At 50.5% G+C, this 19,319-nt stretch overlaps 1 protein-coding gene across 16 annotated transcripts in view; it reads right to left on the bottom strand.

The window, feature by feature from the left end:
* Positions 1 to 19,319, bottom strand: part of MYT1L (myelin transcription factor 1 like) — a 417,355-nt gene that overhangs the window by 83,702 nt on the left and 314,334 nt on the right. For 9 of the 16 annotated variants that reach the window (XM_082357086.1, XM_082357077.1, XM_082357080.1 and 6 more), the window contains 4 exons: positions 13,843 to 14,820; positions 9,144 to 9,278; positions 4,888 to 4,978; positions 3,144 to 3,251 (listed from right to left, as the gene is read on the bottom strand). In XM_082357086.1, coding sequence (XP_082213212.1) covers positions 3,144 to 3,251; positions 4,888 to 4,978; positions 9,144 to 9,278; positions 13,843 to 14,820 — 1,312 coding nt within the window. The remainder of the gene's footprint in view (positions 1 to 3,143; positions 3,252 to 4,887; positions 4,979 to 9,143; positions 9,279 to 13,842; positions 14,821 to 19,319) is intronic. The other 7 variants (XM_082357089.1, XM_082357092.1, XM_082357082.1 and 4 more) reach the window with 2 other exon arrangements.

Below are 19,319 nucleotides of genomic sequence, written 5' to 3'. Positions count from 1 at the left end.
GGTTGCAGAGAGTAAGCATTACACACGGTGAAGAGAAGCTAATAAGAAACTCCCTTAACAAAATACGAGGAAATGAAAGAAATACTCTTAAGGACGTGGAGATGAAGCTAGATAAAAACATATCCTGCTGGACGATAAAACGGAACACGTAGTGATGTATTTTGACAAATATTAACATGCCCTCTCAATATTGTTACCTGGTAGTCATTCATTTCTCTATACTTTGGAATAAAATATTTAAATGGAAGAACTCTCAATTACATATGCATTAATAGCCTATCTTATTTCTTCTGTGTGTCCATCTATCTATCTCATAGGCAGAATATTTTAACTTTTTTTGAAATAATTCTAGATTTACAGAAAGTAGTGCAGAGATTCCTTTAGAGTTTTTACCTAAAACTTCCCCTTACATTAATAACTTTATCAAGTTACCAACCCATTTTCTTTGATTTCATTAATTTAGCCTATTTACTTCTTCTCAAATCAACCAAATGATGTAACGATTAGTTAAACGTCTATTATTTGAGGCATTTTGCCAGGCAATGGGCGGGGTGGGGGGGGTCATAAATGAATGAAGCTGTAGGCCTTGCCTTCAGAGGTCACCTGGAATGTGATCTTGTTTTAGGAGCCCGAGCTTCTGAGAATCCTGGGGAATGGAGGACACTCCCGGCTGTGAGATTCCGTTCAGTTTCAAGGGAGAAGGTGGCGTTTGTCAAGGTTAAGATCCAGGGTGGTGTAGGAAACACGCCAGGAAAGTCGAACAATGGGGAACATCTCTGGGGGAACAGCAGGAGACAGGCTGGGTGGGACCAGATTGGGACTCTGTCCATTTGTCCAGCAGGCAAGGCCAAAGGACTTGGGCCGGGGAAGGCATGACCCCTGAGCCTTCAGGAGCTTGGGACCATCTCCAATGGAGGGTGCGCTGGAACAGAGGCATCGGGAAGGGACACTTGGTGACAAAACGGAGCAGGTGATGGAGGCGGGGAGCTGGGAGGCGGCAGAGCGGGTGCGGCCTTGGGCAGGCCCGTAGCCCTCACCTAAGTCTCGGCTTCCTGTTAGACAATCTGCCTAAAGACTCTTAAAATCTTAAGTAATTGAACAGTTGGTTGAAATTATTTTTTTCTTCCTGCCTTCCTGTCTTCCTGTCTTCCCGCCTTGAATGAGCGTCCCCTGCTGGACACCAGGTCCTCCAGACCTGGCTCACGGCCGGGACGTCAGTGCCTGAGCTGAGCCCTCGGAGGTCTGCAGAGCCGAGCCCCACGCCCCCCCTGCCGTGGGAGGGGTCCTTCCTTCCCTCCGGGCCTGTCCCCACGCTGCTTCCCCACCACGCAGCCAGAGGCTCGGGAAGAAAACTGTTTGCAGCTGCACAAGTCTTGGCCCACGATCTTCTGTTCTGTTGTCACTTGACAGAAGGTTTCCCACTGTATGACATGAAGAAAGGGTCCCAGGCTGTGAAGTACAGGCTCGGGATCAGAGCGGAGGCTCTGTCTGAACAAGGTGATGTTTGCCATTTCAGACGTATCTTGTCTGTGTCAAGCGGCCAACGGAGCTCCTCAGTGGAAAGTAAGCTTGATACGGATCCCAGGACAGGCGTTAGTCACTTCGCGGCCACCCCACATCAGAAGGATGTGGGCACGGGGATCTTTGCAGCTCTCGGGGGTCTGGCCCCAGTGGGGGAGGGAAATTAACAGAAGTCCTCAGCCTCAACTCTCTCTCCCTTTGCTCAAACTTTCCTTTGGTTAATAACTATTCCTTCTCAAATGCACACAGCCCGGGGGCCTGGGGGGAGGTTGTCATGCTCCCAGTAACCAAGAGTGGGCTGAGGGGGCCCTCAGGGAGGGCCTGTCATGTATTTGGTGTCAGCGCACCTGTAAGATGAGTGAGTTACAGGCACCCTGGGGGCAGGTTAGGTCGGCAACGCCCACGCATAAAAATAGCTAGAGGAACGCGCCCCAGACTTGATTGAGGGTTTACCTCTGAATGGTAGGATCATAGATGGTTTTTATTTTCTTATTTTTGTCTAGAGAAATATTTCTCATTTTCTATAAAGATTTTAACTTTTCTGTTGTGAGATAAAAAGGAGTTTAATGACAGTGGTAAATTCCTTTCAGAAAGATGGGAAATAATACAGGAAAAAACCAAAGAAGTGTTTGTATCGTTTGCCTAGTGGTTTCTTCCAAGTGATTTATCCCAAAGAAATAATTTACCAGAAGCAAAGTTGTGCGTGTGCGTGTGTGTGTGTGTGTGTGTTTACTGCTCTCCTTTTAACAGTAAAGTTGGAATCACACTAAGTGCCTCAGGGCCAGAGCCCAGGCCCAGCACAGGTGGCGCCTCCCCCAGTGGGTACCAGCAGCTATGAGGATGACAGGTACGATTACACAGACGAGCAAGCTGCTGGTGTGACACTGACTAAACAGGCAGGATACACGGAGGTGGTCACAGTTTGCACGTGGATGAGGGCTTGAAGGGAACACGCAGAAATGAGCGCTGAGGGAAGAGAGGGTTCCGCCTCCACCTGCGCTTCTGAAAACCATCCTAACTGTCCAGGGGGGCGAGCAGGTAACGCCTGCGGCCTCCCCGTCTTCGCCACCTGTGACCGAGTGGTTTCCGGGAGGGCCTCTCACCCCTCTGCGCCTGGCTTCCTCGCTCGTCAAGGGGGGATAATGGCACCATCCCGCCCGCCTGCCGGGAGCACCTGAGGACGAGGCTTCCCTGGGCGCGGGGGGGGGGGGGATGCTGTTACCCCGACGTCCTCGAGAACACGAAGCCCACCCCCGCAGGTTGGAGCCCTCGCCTCCAAACCGAGGTAAAACGACTGGGGGCACCTCATGAACTCTCTAAGCCTCCCTTTCAGCCAGCCTTTACAGAATCGTGAAGCGTCAGGGCCAGAAAGAAAGCCAGACACAGCTCTGTCTGCTTCTCTCGTGCGAACGGTCACATGGGGTCAGGGAGACCCGGGGGTGACGAGCCCTGCCCCCGCACAGCCCCAGGATGGAGCCGCAGGTGAGGGTCGTGACCCCGGCGAGGTCTTGTAGCTGCACCGGCTCCCCTCCACTCCCACTGAGGACGGCCACCCCTCACGGAGCAAGGGCGCCTGGCCCCTGGGGACGGCCGTGGACGGATCCCGAATGTGGGTCTGGTACCTTAGCACTCGGTCCGAGGCCTGGTTGGACTTGGACACGTCACAGCTCTGGTGCTTTTCTTGGGCCTTTGCCAGTTTCTCCGCTGCGGCAATAGGGCATCCGGAGAGGCTGCAATGACAGGAGGGATCTGAGTGTCTCCTCCGAGGCACTCCGACAGCACCCCCATCGCCTCCCCCCTCCTCTGCCTTGGGCGGCACCAGGCTCCCAAGCCTGTGGGGACATCACGGTTTTTGCCCCTGGCCTCCGGCAGACCATGCCGACGGCCGCGCCGTGTGTGCAGGACGCGCGGTCCTTTCCAATGACAGCAACACAAAGGCTGTATCGTTAAAGGGAACATGAGATTTTAGACACCGCTGACGTCTGGGACGCTTGCGGTTTCTGGAGCTGAGGAATTAACCGCTTGGGTAGGATGGGTTTCTCAAACGCCTGAAAACAGGGCTCTCTGGCAGCTGCTGACCACAGCACGGGGGGTGCAGCGTGACCAGCCAGTCTACATCCTCCCCAGGAAGAGACACAGAAGGGAGGGGGAAAGCAGAATAATCTCGAGGCTGCAGGAAAATGCCTTCTGTCACTAAATATTTACGGGAAGAGACAACAGATGTGCTCTTTGGTGTTTAAGCTGATTCTTCATGAAACCCTGGTGTCTGCTGTTTGTGTATCTGTATGTGTCTCTGCACACACTTCAGGGGCTTAATCCACATACACACGGCGTCTGGAAGCCGTGCGATCCTGCGGACGTATGATGGACAAGCTGATGCTGTAAATCCCGTGAACAGGGCTCAGGAGGAGCCTTGCCAACCCACCACCATGTCCCCCTTCTCCAGAGGACGCCCAGGAGTGCCTCTGAAGGGCACAGGTTGGCGACCCCATTCATTATAAACTTAACACAAGTAACCAAATTTACCGGAGAAGCAAAAATTACAGTGAAACTTATAACAGTTTCCTCCGTTTAGATATACTTTTACGCGACTTTGTGAAGCTGAAGCTATAGGCAGTTAAAGAAAAATTTGACAGAATCACTTTCAGGCCACTGGGAAAAAAAAGGAACTGATAGGAACTGAGTCTTAGAAGTAACTTAGCGAAAGTCAGAACAAGATAGGAAAAGGGAACTGGAATTTGTCCAGAGCAAAAGTGTGACTCCGAGCATGTGTAATTGCAGCCATAGCCCAGGAAGGAAGGGTCTGCCTCCTTAGCCCCCTTTCCTGCGGTGTGTTCTCCCACCAGCACCTTTGCACCCCTGCCAGCACTTTGGTGACGCCCACGCTGATGACCAGTGTTTCAGCGGGGATCACGGGGGCGGCCGGCTGGGGTCACACACGGCTCAGCCTCATGGTCTCTAGTCGCCGACCAGTCTGAGGCAGACAGGAAGGGCCCCCTCGACCCCTGGAAGGTAACGGAGCTTTTACTGCCTTCCTTGGAGTCGCTGCAGACCGTTGTGGTTCCACCTGGGATCTGACCTCAAGGAGGACACCTGCCGGGGGACTGTCACCCCATCACAGCAAGGTGGGGGGAGACTGCTGAGAAATTGCAGTCTGCAAACGAGGGATCTAAGCGTTGGGCTTCGCCGCGCGCCCCGGGCCGGCTCAGCTCGGCTCTCCCCTGTCCCTGGCTCCCTGAGAGAAGTCCCCAGGTCTCCTCTCCCCTGGGGCAGGTCGTGCAGGGGCCGCGCCCCTCCGGAGGGCGCGGGAACACGGCTGCCGGGGATCTGCCCCCCTGCAGCCCAGAACGCAGGAGCTCTGCTTACCTTCTGTGCGAGTTCCTGTTGCTATTTACATGCCCTCGCCCTGTGCAGCCCGGAGTAGGACACTTGAGAACATTTTCATGCATGGCAAGAACTTGACAAGGAGAGGCAGAGAAAACAGCCCAGCGTTAAAACACAGAAATGGTCCCAACACAAGAATATGCAATCATTTTAACAAAGGCTGGGTTAGTTCACAACAGACAGTCCTACACACGTCTGTGATGGGCATGGGCAGGGAAACACATGGAGGAAGAAAAAGAAGGTTGTCTCCACCTGACTCTGGCATGCAAAGCGGGGTGCGCTGGGCGGGAGCTGTGGACTCGGGGTGCGGGAGCACGGAACGGTCCCCAGTGGGCCAGGAAAGCAAGGGCCTCCCCGCGGAACTCCCAGCCGTAAGCACGGAGCAGCGATTAGCCATGTAACAGCACGTCGGTCGGTGGTTTTAAAAACATGCCTCTGCTTTGGAAGCACGCAGTATTAGGAAGGTGTGGTGGTCATGGGCAAACAGACAGCCCAAACCTGATTTTTAGATGAAGATAATTAGATGATGACTTTCCACCTAGGAACTGGGTACCTTCTTATTTATTCTATGAGGGAGGGAGGGAGGAAGTGCTCTGCGGGCCCCCATGTAAGACCGGGTGGGAGACGGAGGGCATGGTCCGTAGGGCAGGAAAGCTACTGCCCGCTGCCCGGAGACCGCATTCCAATTTCCCCGCCATGGTCATGGGCCTGGACTGTCTCCTGTCGTCTTTCCCTTTCTGGTCCTCAGTGACCACTCGCTGCCCTGGACTGTGGGGGCGGCTGGGGGGTGAGCAGTGCTGCCGGGTCGAGAGAGCCGACCCCCAACACGGGCCCCAGCCCAGCGGTCTCCGAGCTCCACAGCACAAGCTGCAGCGAGGCTGCTGGACCTTCCCTGCGGCGAGGGTCACCTGGCACCAGGTGACCACGATCTGCCTGAGCTCGTTACGTAATTGTTATTTCTTACAGTTTCTCTCATCTCCAGAACAACCTCCCTCTTCCCCCTGAAATCCCCCTCCTATGTCCTCCCCATGTGGCCCTTACACCTGCTCTCCTCAGCCCTGGCCAGGTCCATTTTGGTTTCATCTTTTCAGCTGTCACAGCTGCATCGTCCGTGCAGGCGGTCGGTGCTCCACCTGTGGAGAGCTGATCTGGGGCTCGCTCTGTGCTGGGACCCGGCTGGAGCGGGCTTTGGGGTCTCCTCTCCGGGGGACCCTTCCTCCCCTCCCCAGTCTGCGCTCTGACCTGCCCACCCTCCTCCTCTTCCTTCAGGGAATGACCCTTCCTTCCCCATCCTTTCCTGATGCCCTATCATCTTCTTATCACATCACACGACCCTCCCCTCAAATTAACATACATCGTTCCTTTCCTTTTATGCTAAACTCTTCAACTATTAAGGCTCCCCTGGGGAGGGCACGCGCCTTCCGTGCTCGCCTGCGGCGTGGACCGCCCCATCCTGCCGACTCCCACTCGGTCCTCACCCAGGCCGGCCCTGGGACGGGATCTGCGCTGCTCTGTGCCTACACGCTTCCAGCTTCCTCTGCGGCTCACGCCTCTCTCTCGGGTGTCAGCTGCCAGCGTTTCCCAGCAAACACGCCGCCCTCTGCGCCTCCCCCAATCTGGGCTGCCGTTCAGCCTCCGTCGAGGTCTCCTCTCTAGGCAGTTTCATCCCGTTTCTACTAATGCTGCGGAGGACAGACAGGGCCACCTGTGTGCCTGGCCTTCTCCAGGCGTCCAGGCTGGCCCTCCAGCACCCTGCAGGAATGTCACACACAACTTCCAGCTTCAGTTGGAAAAATCCAAGCGTTCGTTCCCCTGTTAGACGTGGCCCTGGCTTGATGACCTGTTTAACGCCCTTGCCATGGACCAGGGAGACTCCTAGATGTCTTCTCAATCTCCCTCCCTTTCTCCTTCTCATGGCCTGTCCTGCCAGCCTGTCTCTGGAGTGTTCCTTGAGTCTGTCCCTCTGCCACTGCCTCCTTTCTGCCCTGGTCTCCCGCGTGGACCGTTACGACGGCTTTTAGAAAATGCCATGGGTTTCACTCTCACGCAGGACCGGCGCAAGCATCGCCCCAGTGAAGTCTGCGGGAGGCCACGGTCCCTGATGCCCACAGCAGGGGGCTGGAGCTCGGTCACGCTGTCTCACGCCCCCTCCTCGGCTGGGTCGGGAGTTCCGGGGGGAGGCCAGAGCTGTGTCTCATCCATGGTGTGTCCTCTGTGTATCTAACACGGTGTGTTTCAAACAGGGTGCAGGCTACTTTGTGGAATTCAAGTGGACAGAATGTGAGTGGGGGACACTAGCCCAGAAAAAGCTAAAAAATAAAAAGTAGAAAAAGAGAGACATATCTTCTATGGAGTCCTTTAATTCTTTTACATTTTTATGGTACTATAAAAAAATTGCATATGAGTAAATCTTTAGAAACGATTTTCTGTGGATGCTCTGGGAGGTGTTTGTAACACTGGTGTCAGAGCTGAGTACCCACAGCATGTGAGCAAAGGCCAGGCGAGGTGTGATCTGACCGGGGCTGTGTGAGCAGGTTCGGGGTGCAGCTGGTCGGGACATGGGCCTCGTGTGACTGCATTTAGACGTTTCTTGTGAAAATATGGAGTCAGGAGGATTGTTAAGCCATGAGAAGGAACTGATGCTCTACTTTGATGTCTCAAAGAAAAAGTGCACAAAGAAGCTCTTTCTTCTTCAAACATTAGAGCTTGGTCCTAATGCCTTCTTTGTAGATGAGGACAAGAAGTACAGAGCGTGTCACCTGCCCCGCGACACACAGCTTGTTAAGACTGAACTGGAGACGTCAAACCCAGGTCTCCGTGGAGACAGATGAGCTCAGGGTTGGGACAGAGGCGGGTTTAGGTCTGAGCTCAGTTCTCGGCTCAGACCAGCTCGGAAAGCTCTGAGCATCTTCAGGGCGCTGGGTGCTGTGCTGGTTCCCGGGAGAGGCGGTGACCATCTGGCCTTCATGTCCCTCATCTGACAACAGGGCCAATACCCCCTGCAGGGTTTATTGGGGTTAGATGGGTGCCAGCCAGCGGGGTGCCCGACCGCAGGGGTGCTGGGGCAGAAGCTGCTGTGGGTGAAGCAAGTTGCCCCTGCTCATGTAACACACGGGCGCGGCCCCTCTCCAATCCGCTGCGGCCGCAACGCTGCGCCTTTGCCTGCAAGACGGGTCTGAGACACATGGCTTTATTGTTGCCAGGGGCCACTTGCAAAGCTGGAGCCACAATAACTTCTACAAATATGTCACCTGAAAACCCTCTGCTAAACCTGTTTTCTAAGCTACAAACTTTTCTCTGTACTTCCGAAGCTGGCCATTGTGATGGGGAAGCAAAATCACCACTCAGCTGGTCACTGTCACAAACAAGCCGAGCTATGACATTTCCCCCCATAGAAACCGAGTCTCCCAGAATGAGGAAAATCCCTACCACCTTAGACTTGAAGTCAGGATCTGACACAGAGCCATTGCTGAAAATGTGCCTTTTTTCTGAGCCATCAATCCTAACTCTACCTAAATAGTTGGCATACTTTATATGCTGAGAGAAAGATAAACAAAAAAAGGGCACATCATTTCAGTTCTAAAAGAAATTTAGTTGTCTTCATGGGTCAAGGGCATATTCTCAGAACTTAACTAATTAAAATGGATGTGTAAGATCCAAACCCACCCAAGTTAAACCCTCTTACTTAAGATTTTATTGTGTAGAAATGTCGGGACAACATGAAATAGATTTTACAAGTAAAATGCAGTAACACGTAAGTACTGGTTCACGGAAATGGAGAAGTTCAGATAAGTGGGAAAAAGACGTCTCGAGGCCATTTTCCTTAGGGATTCATAGCCGTGCAGTGCTGGATGGATGGCTCAGAGACTGCCTAAATTCAGTTCTACAACTTGTGAGGAGAAAAGGAGAGAAGTGACTGGCTTGGGGGGTCACAGAGCAAGTTGGAAATGAAGTAAGGAGCAGAGCCCCGGCCAGCTGCGCGGGGGCCAAGCTGCAGAAGGCAACACCGGATGGTGAGCCCGGGTCCCGGGGCAGGTCTACGGGGACCACGCCGAGGAAATGCTGGACGCTGCGGGGTGGGGTAGAGCCCTGGTCCTGGCTGAGCTGCCCGCCCGGACAAGGAGGGGACACCTAAGTCAGGTTGCACTGACCAGAGATGGAAATGACAGAGGCGAGGAGGATGCAGAAACGAGTCACAGGTGTGCGCGCTCCAGGGCGCTGGCGAAACATGGACTTACTTTCTGGAGGGACCCTATCTTTGTGCGGGCATCCGGACAGACTGCGGTGATGCGGATAAAGCCCGGTTACGTGGCCCGTTCCATCGCACCCGGGGGTGGGGCACTTGCTCTCTTTCTTTTCTGCTCTCGAGGGATCTAAAAGCGACAACAGGTGTCAATAGAATGAAATTTTTACCAGCTGAAGACAAATGTGATTATTTAACAACCGAAGAGACCTTGATCAATAAAGAAACAAAGCAGGTGTCAGGGACAGACTGTGACATCCGTGGGTAGTTCTTTGGTTTGGGGTGATTTTTTAACCTTAAACGGTGTAATCAGGAATCATAAAATATTTTACTTTTGATACTAAAGAAAAGAAACGCTCTCCCTACCTGAACGCTTGATTAATTGTTCCCCGTGTGTTACATGATAAGCCGTTGCTCAAAGAAATCAACATAAATAATGATGAGACAGTGACCTTCTCAGAGAACAAAACGTTTCCGTGATCCTTCAGCAACCGCTTTGTTACATCCAACCAGGAAACATAACGCCACTTAAGCGCTCCTGAGCAGAGCTTCTTTCTTACTGAGCGCTCTGATTGCATGTGCTACTAGTTGCACAGTTTTACCGGTGCTGAGACTTCTCCTGCAACACTGTCCTTAGCACGCCAATTCAGCGCTTTTCTCAAGACCAGCTGAACTCTCAGAAGGCACTGCAAGCAAATGACCGAAATGGTGGAAATCCCACCTGACAGAGATGATGGGCAATCAAAGATGTTTCAGAAGCTGCTGGAGCAATCATTTGTTTTGATCTCCTCGTCTGTACTTGGAACCCGAGGCAGGCTCTGACAGCTGTGCGTGCATGCACAAAACTAAGAGGTGACGTTTCTAGGCAGGCCATGGGCTCTGCAGCACCCGTCGGGGAGGAGCAGAGCAGACATTTGGTCAAAACTCGAATGGCAGATGCCAGAAATGCAATGACATTGCTAACAAAATTACTTCTACATCCAGAACTGACCACAGTTCATAAATGTGCAGAAAATAACTCCAAAAACCCAGACCAAAGAGTCACGTGAGTGTGTGAAACACTATTTTTGAGCCAGTTTTCAAAACCAGGTGCACAGATGATCGATAGAGGGTGGTTACTGGGAGTTTGGCCCAGGGATGTTATAGCTAAAATTTCTTTAAGGCTTTAATATTTTTATAGTGATATCTCATTAATCAGGCCAATCATGATCACTGGAAAATCGATGTTTTACTTTTGGCAAAGAATTCATTTTATATCAAGAAAAAAGATTGGTTTAAAAAATTTGGAACTTTTATGGGCTTTTTTCTCAAGTCATTCATGTGAACTTGAAACAGACAAAGTACTCACAGGAATATATAAAGACTTTTATGTTTATATAAAAATCCCTCCTTTTATTTTTAGCTAACATTCTATTCTCTGAAATGTGTCTTTAAGGTCCTGGAATCTCTTAAACCAGTGATGGCGTTGAGGGTAGTGTCCTAGATATAACAGTCGGCTGCTTCCTACCATTATTTATAGATAATCATCTCTGAAGACAAATCTGAACCTATGCTGTTGTGACTTCATTTCTAAATATCTTATTGGAGCTTCTCTTACATGTGCAACCAAAAAGCTCAGCATTTTATTGCCTTTTGAGTAATTTCATAATAATAGTGGTACAACTGAATGAATGCAAATATAAAATAGTAAGTGCGCAGTAACAGTTTCAAGGAAAATATTATTTAAGATCATAAACTAGAGATATAATGTAAAACTATAGACTAGATATAAAGGACTTTTAAAGGATAAAACTAAATTATAACTACTAGTAATCATTAAGTGACTCTTTTTCACAAGTATGTTTATAGTTTCCTAACAAATTATATTATTTCACGATTTCAAAAGTGTTCTGAAGTTAAGTGCAGATTTGTGCAAACACCGTGTGGCTTCGTCTACTGCAGTTTTGGAAACACCAAGCGTGTACTCTCCTCTCGATGCCTGCGTCCTGGTGGAGGTGGGTCTCCTCTGCCTTCACCAATACCCTCACCTCCCCTTGCTTTCTCCCTTCTTGCAATCCCAGTTCATCTTGAAAGCAAATCTTTGAACAAACGCAAAACAACCAAGCAAGCAAACAGGCCAACGATTCAACCAAAAACCCTGCAACAATGTCTAGAAAAATCTGTGTGCTGTGTTTAGGCTGCACCTTTCCTCCCTTTCCGGCAGCTGCTTGAGGAGAAGAAAGACAGAGGACGTTTTGTGATGGCCTTGTTTTTTTTTTTTTTTAATATCTTTTGGCCGCTCCATGCAGCATGTGGGATCTTTGTTCCCCGACCAGGGATTGAACCTGCACCCCCTGCACTGGAAGCTCAGAGTCTTAACCACTGGACCGCCAGGGAAGTCCCTGGGATGAACTTCTTTTCTTTCAGCTCAAGCTCTTGGAAAGGTTACTCATTTATAATTTAAATCATTTTGAGAAGATTGTGTATGAATGAGAATTGGTGTGAGTGTTCTCTCCATGTTTAATAAAATAGCAGAGAAGCTGACAATAGATTGGTGATGTGCTATGTGTCCGTGTTGGTAAGAGAGCACATAGCTTTTTTTTTTTTTTTTTTAATAAGGAGGGCATTCATCTCTTTGCCCCATTTTGGTGTCCTTGCTTGGCTTTATTTATTTGGTTTTGAATATAACTACGGACGTCTTCAAACGAAATTTGGAAGTGATGTGGAAAACACTGATAAGAAACGGCGATTCGCTTTGATCAGAGGAGGAAGATCCGGAAAAACTGGGGAGAGGCAGAAATCAGTGCTTTCCAGCTCATTTGCAAAGTCCAAATCCCCAACCCTTCCCCCATTTCGGGGGAAAAAAGCACATCCTGGTTTTGGGGTTTTACTGTTTGTTCCCATCCTGTCCCCATTTATTTAGGGGAAGCAAGTGATTTGAATTCCACTTCTTGCCAAAAACAGAATAAAAGAAAATAACAAGAATAACAAAACAAAATGAATCAAAATCTACAGCAAGCTGCTGGGTTGAAAGGAACCACAGAAACCAAAGAAGGCACGGCAACATCGGGTCCGCATGAGCCCGCGTGTTTCCTCAGTAAGTATAGCGCTGCTTTCTCAATGCCCAGACTCAGTCCTGAAATGCACTCTGCAGAATCCCAAACAGAAAGCTGCCACATTTGTCCACCTGAGCCAGCCCATGAGAAAGGACACTATTTCTTCCTAAAAGTGTCTAGTTCCTATGTGAGTCTCAAATATCCAACTAAAGATTTCTAAGAGATTGTGCTCTAGTTATAGACACACAAGCTGCGTCTCCTGGTCTTGGCAAACACCCAAAGCAAGCTTGATGCCTCACTCCATGGCCTTTAAGAGAGGACGCTTCCTCATATCCTAAGCCTCACAGGGTCTGGCCTGCACCTGCTTTACTGAAACGATGGTCAGCACCCAAGCACCGGCCACATCCAGAACCCGACTGGCCTCTGGCTAAGGTTCATCTCCAACTGGGGTTTGGTTAAAGCGAAGCCCAATGTGCCCCTGGAGGTACGTGCACACATGGAGAGGAGAATACACACCTGTGTAGCTGCAGAAAAAGGAGGTTCTGATCCTTTGATGTTTCCGTAGCAACGGATTTTCAAACCAAATTCTTGAATCTCATTCTAAGGAAACTCAATATTCATCAGAAATGGGACAACATACAAAACAGAAAAACTTCTTGGTACTAATATGGAAGAATTTAGGGAATCACCAATTTCACCCTTGAAGTTGCTTCTCACTTGGTTCTGAGAGTCTTGTAATTGAAATATTCACAAGGTCCTACACGAGGTCAAATTATCATCTGCCTCATATTGAAAGTGGACGCAGCTGTTACTGGAAGCATGAAGTCAATCATTCAGGGTGGAAATATACCTATTAGGTGTAGTGACTCTGTATGGATATGGTTGAATTTACAGATCTATGCAAACACGTGCTCACAAAATTCACAGGTGGAAACCTGGATGGAACTATCACAGTGGATGGTTTTGAGTGTCTCCCAATAAAGCAAGCACCATAACTGTTTCCACGATGGAATGGAACAGTGAGGGGGTGAATATACTAAAGGGATGGCTATTGATCTGAGCCTGGGACACACCAGGCCATGCGTAGCAAACGGCTCCCATTCCTTACTACCTTAAGATAATGAACGTGCAGTCACCGCCCTTGTCTTACGCTATCAGTCATCCTGTTACTGTTCAATTTCTGTCGGGGGTGTTTTCTACGGGGGAGGTTTCATCAATAACTGCCATTTGATGATCGTTTTATAAATCATGATGCCACCTACTCAATGCAATTTACCAAATACGTGCTTCATCCCTGATGGGCTTTTTGTCACCTAAACCCCCGCCACTCCACACGGATTGCGGTTCATCTGTAAGAACACAGGCTCACCCTAATATTTTCTATCACGTGATGGGCTTGGGCTCTGACCCTGTCTTTCCAAGGCATGCATTTTCCATCGAAACGTCATGTTATCCAGCTGCTTTGTGTATTTCTCAGACAGATACTTCATTTGCTCTTCAGAGACGTAATCACAAAATATAACTCTGGAATCAACCCTAAGAAACCTGCGTTCGTGATGTAATGGAGTGGGATGTGCCCTTGAATCGTAGCCTACACCTGACAGGTTTTACTCTAGTGCACGCTTTCGTGAGGCAACTTACGTTAGGTAGAAATATTACCTTTACCATAGTATGGCTTTTTGACATGGCTGTCACCGGCCTTAGGCTTCCTCTCCTCCCCGGGGAGCGGTCGCGGTGACTGGTCCTCATAGGACCTCAGACTGTCCCTCCTTCCCGCCTCCACCGCCATCTTCTCCCTCATGGCCTTGGCCCGCTCGGTTTCCAGGGCGATGGCTTTCTCCAGGAGGGTCAGGTTGCCCTTGGTCATGTCGAAGCCCTCCTCCGACCTGTCCGAGTTCACGGAGGCGGCGTCGTCCTCCCGCTCGCGGTACCCATCCTCCTGGACGCAGCTGGAGAAAGTTCTGGGTCTGGGGCTCAGCTGCTCCTCCAGCCTCATCAGGTTCATCATGTCCGAGTAGCTGCGGTCGGGCGTCCTCCCCGGGAAGTCGTCGTCCTGGCGGCCGTGCGGGCGCGGGCCGGCGCCGGGCTGCGGGGGCCGCTCCTGGGGGCTGCTCTCGCTCAGCTTGCGCGCCAGGTCGAAGCACTGGTTGCGCAGGCACTCCAGGCTGCTCAGACACACCTCCTCGTCGCTCTCCTCCACCAGCTTCTCCGCCAGCCCGTTGTTGGCGGCCTTGCCCAGCGCCCCGTAGGTCAGGCTCCTGCCGTCGGGCGGCGCCAGCGCGTCGGCGTAGCCACGGTCGCCCGTGTGGTCGCCCAGCACCGCGCCGTGGCCCTGGGCCAGCAGCTTCAGCGAGTCCACCGTCTCCCTGACCACGTCGCTGTCCAGGTCCAGGCTGAGCTCGCCCTTCCGGCCGGGCGTCTCGTTCTTGTCGCTGTCGTCCTCCAGGCTGTGGGACGTGTTGCTGTTCATCTCCGACTCGGTGCGCGCGCGGTACGCCGCGTCCTCGGCGATCTTGCCCAGGTTCAGCAGGGACTTGGCCACCAGCTCGTCGTAGTTGTCGTACTCGTCGTTATTGTTGTCGTCCTTCTCCGCGTCCTGCATCATGCGAGTGCTGTGACAGTTCAGTGGATGGCCTTCTGCAAAGAAAATGAAAAAAAAAAAAAGGACAAAGAAGAAAAGAAGAGGAAAAGGTGGCTAGAACTTGTAGCTGCAACAGCGCGGACGGCGAGCTCAGGGCGCGCGTTACGCCCTGCCCATCACGCCACAGGACCCGGAGTCCCACCTGCAGGTCCGAGGACAGCGGTGGCAGAAAGACAGCGTGGTGCGCTCCCAGCACGGTAGGCCATTAAAACACCTGCTGCAAACGACGAATTTCCTGAATTAACATTCAAAGCAACCACTCTATAGGATGAGTATAATTTTAAAATATTATTTTTCCGTTACTTCTAAATTTTCAGCATTACTTCTTTTATTGGCCTTTTTTATTGACAGCCCAACCAGACGCATAATAATTATGCTCATCGTATGACTAGGCTTTCTAAGAGTTCGTGAACTTGTCGCCGACTTGTAAGCAGATGTGCACACCAATCGCTTTAAAATTGTTTTCACAGTGATGCTCGGGCAGCACAGAAGAAAGCCCGAGGTGCTGGAGGGTCCTGCAGGGACGCACCGACACTGACTCTGGGCGGTCAGTATCAGGAACACACGTTGGGGCTGGGAGTGGTTTTGAATTTTCTACCCTAGAGACAACTTATCCAGATACACAGGGAAGCAAGAGGAACGCCCCCGCAAAAGCTTAGAAGGGAACTCTGATTCGCTGTGGTTCTTTATACGTATCTCAGCAGGTTGGAGAGGGTGGGTGGGGAAAGTACGCAGTGACCAGATGCCAACGAAAAGCGTGACTGTGACGACTCGGTGCCACTGTGACACACTGCCCAGCATCCACCCCACAGCCTCGGGAAACTGCGGTGAGCTGGTAGAAACAACCTGTGAATAAGTGGCATATCCAATCTCAAAAAATATTTAGGAAAACGCATTGAAAAAAAGGCCAAGGTAAAAATTACACGAAACCCCTGTGTTCCATCTGAAATGTATTCCGTTCAACACTAAAGGCGTATCTGGGACGATCTCTCTCGCTCATGTTACGTGATCGCTACCACGTATATTGCAAAATATAGATAATACTAAATGGATTCTCAGATGGACCCCTCCCCTACTTTAGGTTGGATTTGGTTAACTGCCTGCCATTTTCAAATATATTCTTTGTTTCTATGATTAAATCAACCAGAGTAAGAAGAACTTTTAAAGCTTATTAATGAGGAAATGAGGCGTATTGATTCGTAGAAGATGCCAGCTGACTCAGAGCTGACTCAGGGACCCCAAGTGTTTTCTTTATGGATTTTGTGCTGTCTCCTCAGAACAGGCTTTTGTTGGTGAACCAGGTTTGGACATCGGCACATCAATAACAGAGAACAACATCCTTGCTAGCCCACACACAGAACCAACACATTTTTGAAATCTAACACATCTCTCCAAACCTCAGCAAATCAAATTTGCCGTGTATTAGTCAGACAGCACCACTCATTGCACCAAACAAATATTGTATCTCTTCTGGATAATTCCTAGGAATCAATCTCCTTAGAATAAGGATACACGTTTTCCCGAAGAGCATCAAGAGGGAGGAAAACAAAAGCAGCGAACGCATCAGAAATACCGTAGAATTGTTCACCCAACATGCACACCCGACACGGCCCAGGGCTAAGCTAAGCTCTCAAGACGCAAAGGCACCCCTGCCTTCAGGAACCCTTGAAAGTGTAACTTATATTCTCCTCTCAATTTATGCACTTTGGTCTTTATATTCGTGGGCTGACCAGAGAAGCGGCCTCTAGCTGACCAGGCTGCGTTACCTCTGCACGAAACTGGCATTTTTGGGGAGCCAGCACCACTGCACCCACCAAGAACCAACCACCAGATGAACCTACAAGTTGTGGTTTGAAAACAAGTCACCACGTGCAACCGTTGGAAGCACTGAAAGTCGATTCTAAGCAGAAGCCGAGTCAAGTAAGAGGCGGCGTTGTCCTGATATCCTTCTCACTCTCTCCTGTCACCTGAAGAGCTTGGAGTAGGAGGAAGTCAGTGAAAGGAGAGACCAGGGCAGAGAGGCTATGCCCTCCACCCCCGCCCGCCTAAACCACAGCGAAGGCTGCATGGGAACCTGACGCTGATGAGGCCCACAGTCTATGAAACTCCCCACCTTCCTACCAAACTTGTCATCCGCATGGTTTTCATTAAGTCTCCAAATTCAGAATCTCGGGATGATCTTCAATTCATTTGCCCCAAAGAGGAAGTGGTTTCCCCTCAGTGTCACACAGAAAAGGGACACGGCTCAGCTTTCCAATCATCAGGCGCCTGTTCATGTCTCCGCTCCTTGCTAGGTGACCTTATCGCTTTACAAGGAGATTAAAGGAAGGTGGACACGCTTCTTCACACGGCCTCCCAGCCACACAGGTGAGGGAGCCTGCGAACAAGCTGGGGGGTCCTTTCCCTCCTGAAGACCTGGACCCTGCAGGCCGCCCTTTGCTGCGTAGCCACATCAGGGTGACAGTGACAGGGGAACTTACACCTCCTGGTCCAGGCCGGGCCTTTGCTCTTACTGGCTGGGTGACGCTGGCGGCCCGAGCCAGGCCTGAGCCCTTACTGGAACCGCGAGAATTCTGTGCCGCATAAAGACCCGCATGTGAACGAGCCCTGCACACCTGGTGGCAGGTCTCCGGGGAGGCCGGGCCCACACAGCAGATGTGGAGGACTTTGCCTACTTGTAGGAGAAATCTGGGGCATCAAGGGACACTGGGTTAGCGTCTGACTGAGCAAGGCTCGGCTCTTCCTCCTGGTCACCAACCTCTGTGTCCTCCGAGGCTGCCGGACCCCCAGCAGTAAGACTGGGGGTGTCTGGAGAGACTGCATGAGTGGCTGAAAATCCTGGCGGGTTAATGGACGTTTTCAAGTTATCGGTATTTAACTCTTTCAAAACGCATGTGAGATAAAGTCAAGCCTCAATGATGTGGGCGGATGGAAGGGATCCATCAGGCAGCCTGTCAACAAGCAGGTTCTAAGCTTCAGCCTCCAGAATTCAAAATCATTCACAGCGAGCTTTTGGAATTCCATCTCTGGTTTTGTGCTTTCAGGCGGTTTACCCTTCTAGTTATGAACAGGCGGTTCAGTGGCTCAGGGTCTCCCCAGTGTTTCCTCATCAAACAAAAACCTTGTTTTTACTGTAATTACATGCATTTTTGGATTCCTGTGTGAGCTCTGTAAAATGTCGTAGGTCTGAATTTTATCTCCTTTGAATCAGATTGTTATAAACAATTTAGGCTCAGTAGCTACAATTAGAAAACCAAAAACACTTCTTTAAAAAAATGGAGCCATATATGGTATTTTGTCTCCATCTTCACGACCGGAATTTGCTGTGGTTAGAACTCTGTGGATTATAACTTTATAAATACAAGCACTGGCTTCGTTTAGTATTTTGTCTCTAAAAAATATGTCTGACGCACCTTTTAATTCTTTCAGTGTCTAGTGCTAAACCTGATTGTGTTACTGCTGTTCTTTCTAGCCATGAAAATAGGCTGTAGGCTAGCAAATAGAAAAGTGACTGAAAAACAAAAAAAACAAAAAAAAACAAGAACAAACAGAAAGAAGAGACACTTCTTCAAAGCAGAAACTGCTCTAGATTTACCAGGTCAGAGAAGACGTGGTCTAAGAGTCCACCCTCGTGGGTTTCAAATCACCAAAGGCCACAGTTTCTTATGGCATCAACAGGTGTTTCTTTTTTGATTATAGAAATAAATATGAACATTCATTTTTGACTTGTAAGTACAGAAATGTGATGATATATTAGATCCTAATGAGAAGATGATGGTGTTTTAATAGCCACAGCAACTACAGGAAAGAAGCAAAAGTGGTGATCATCACACAAACCCCATCGAGCGAACACAGAATCACAGCCCCAGTGGTCAGTCTCGTGGCCTGTGGCTGTCAGTCCTCATTTCATGCCCACAGGGGCCCAATGAGAAGGAGGTGTCACCTACTGTCCTTCCGAAGGTGATAACACGGAGCCCCAGAGAGGCTGGCGTTTTCTCCACATCATCCTGTTGCTAAGTGACAGGGCGGGACGCCGCCCCAGGATGCTGGGCCGGCACAGCCTCCTTCCACAGCAGCCAGACCTGCCCGTCCTCGCCGACACGGCCCGTTCTAGACTAGTCCCAGCCGGGCGTCCAGCTCTCCATCCACCACGGTTGCTGCCTGCCAGCCGCTCGGAGCTGCTGCCGCTGTTCGGAGCCTTCCTCCTCTACGCTGGTTTGCTGAGGTTTGAGGGCCAGTTATAGCACCAGGTGTTGAAATGTCTGCCGGAATTGCCAGCTTCGTTGGCCTGTCACCTACGAGGGTCCTGACAGGTGGAGTTTAAGTCCATTCTGATGCAGAGCAAAGATTCGGAAATTAGGAACATCTTGGACTGGGTTCCTAGGACCAGCGTCCTGGGCAGCGTGAGGGGACCGAGTGGGTAGGAAGGTGGGAGGGTCAGGGACACCCAGGCATGAGGTTGTGCAGAGACGGGGGAGGGAAGGACCAGAGGACA

Source organism: Balaenoptera borealis (genome assembly GCF_965194805.1).
Source record: "Balaenoptera borealis genome assembly, chromosome: 15".
In the NCBI taxonomy this organism is placed as follows: Eukaryota; Metazoa; Chordata; class Mammalia; order Artiodactyla; family Balaenopteridae; genus Balaenoptera; species Balaenoptera borealis.
The sequence above is the reverse complement of the archived record's forward strand: the minus strand, read 5'-3'. Positions and strand labels throughout refer to the sequence as shown.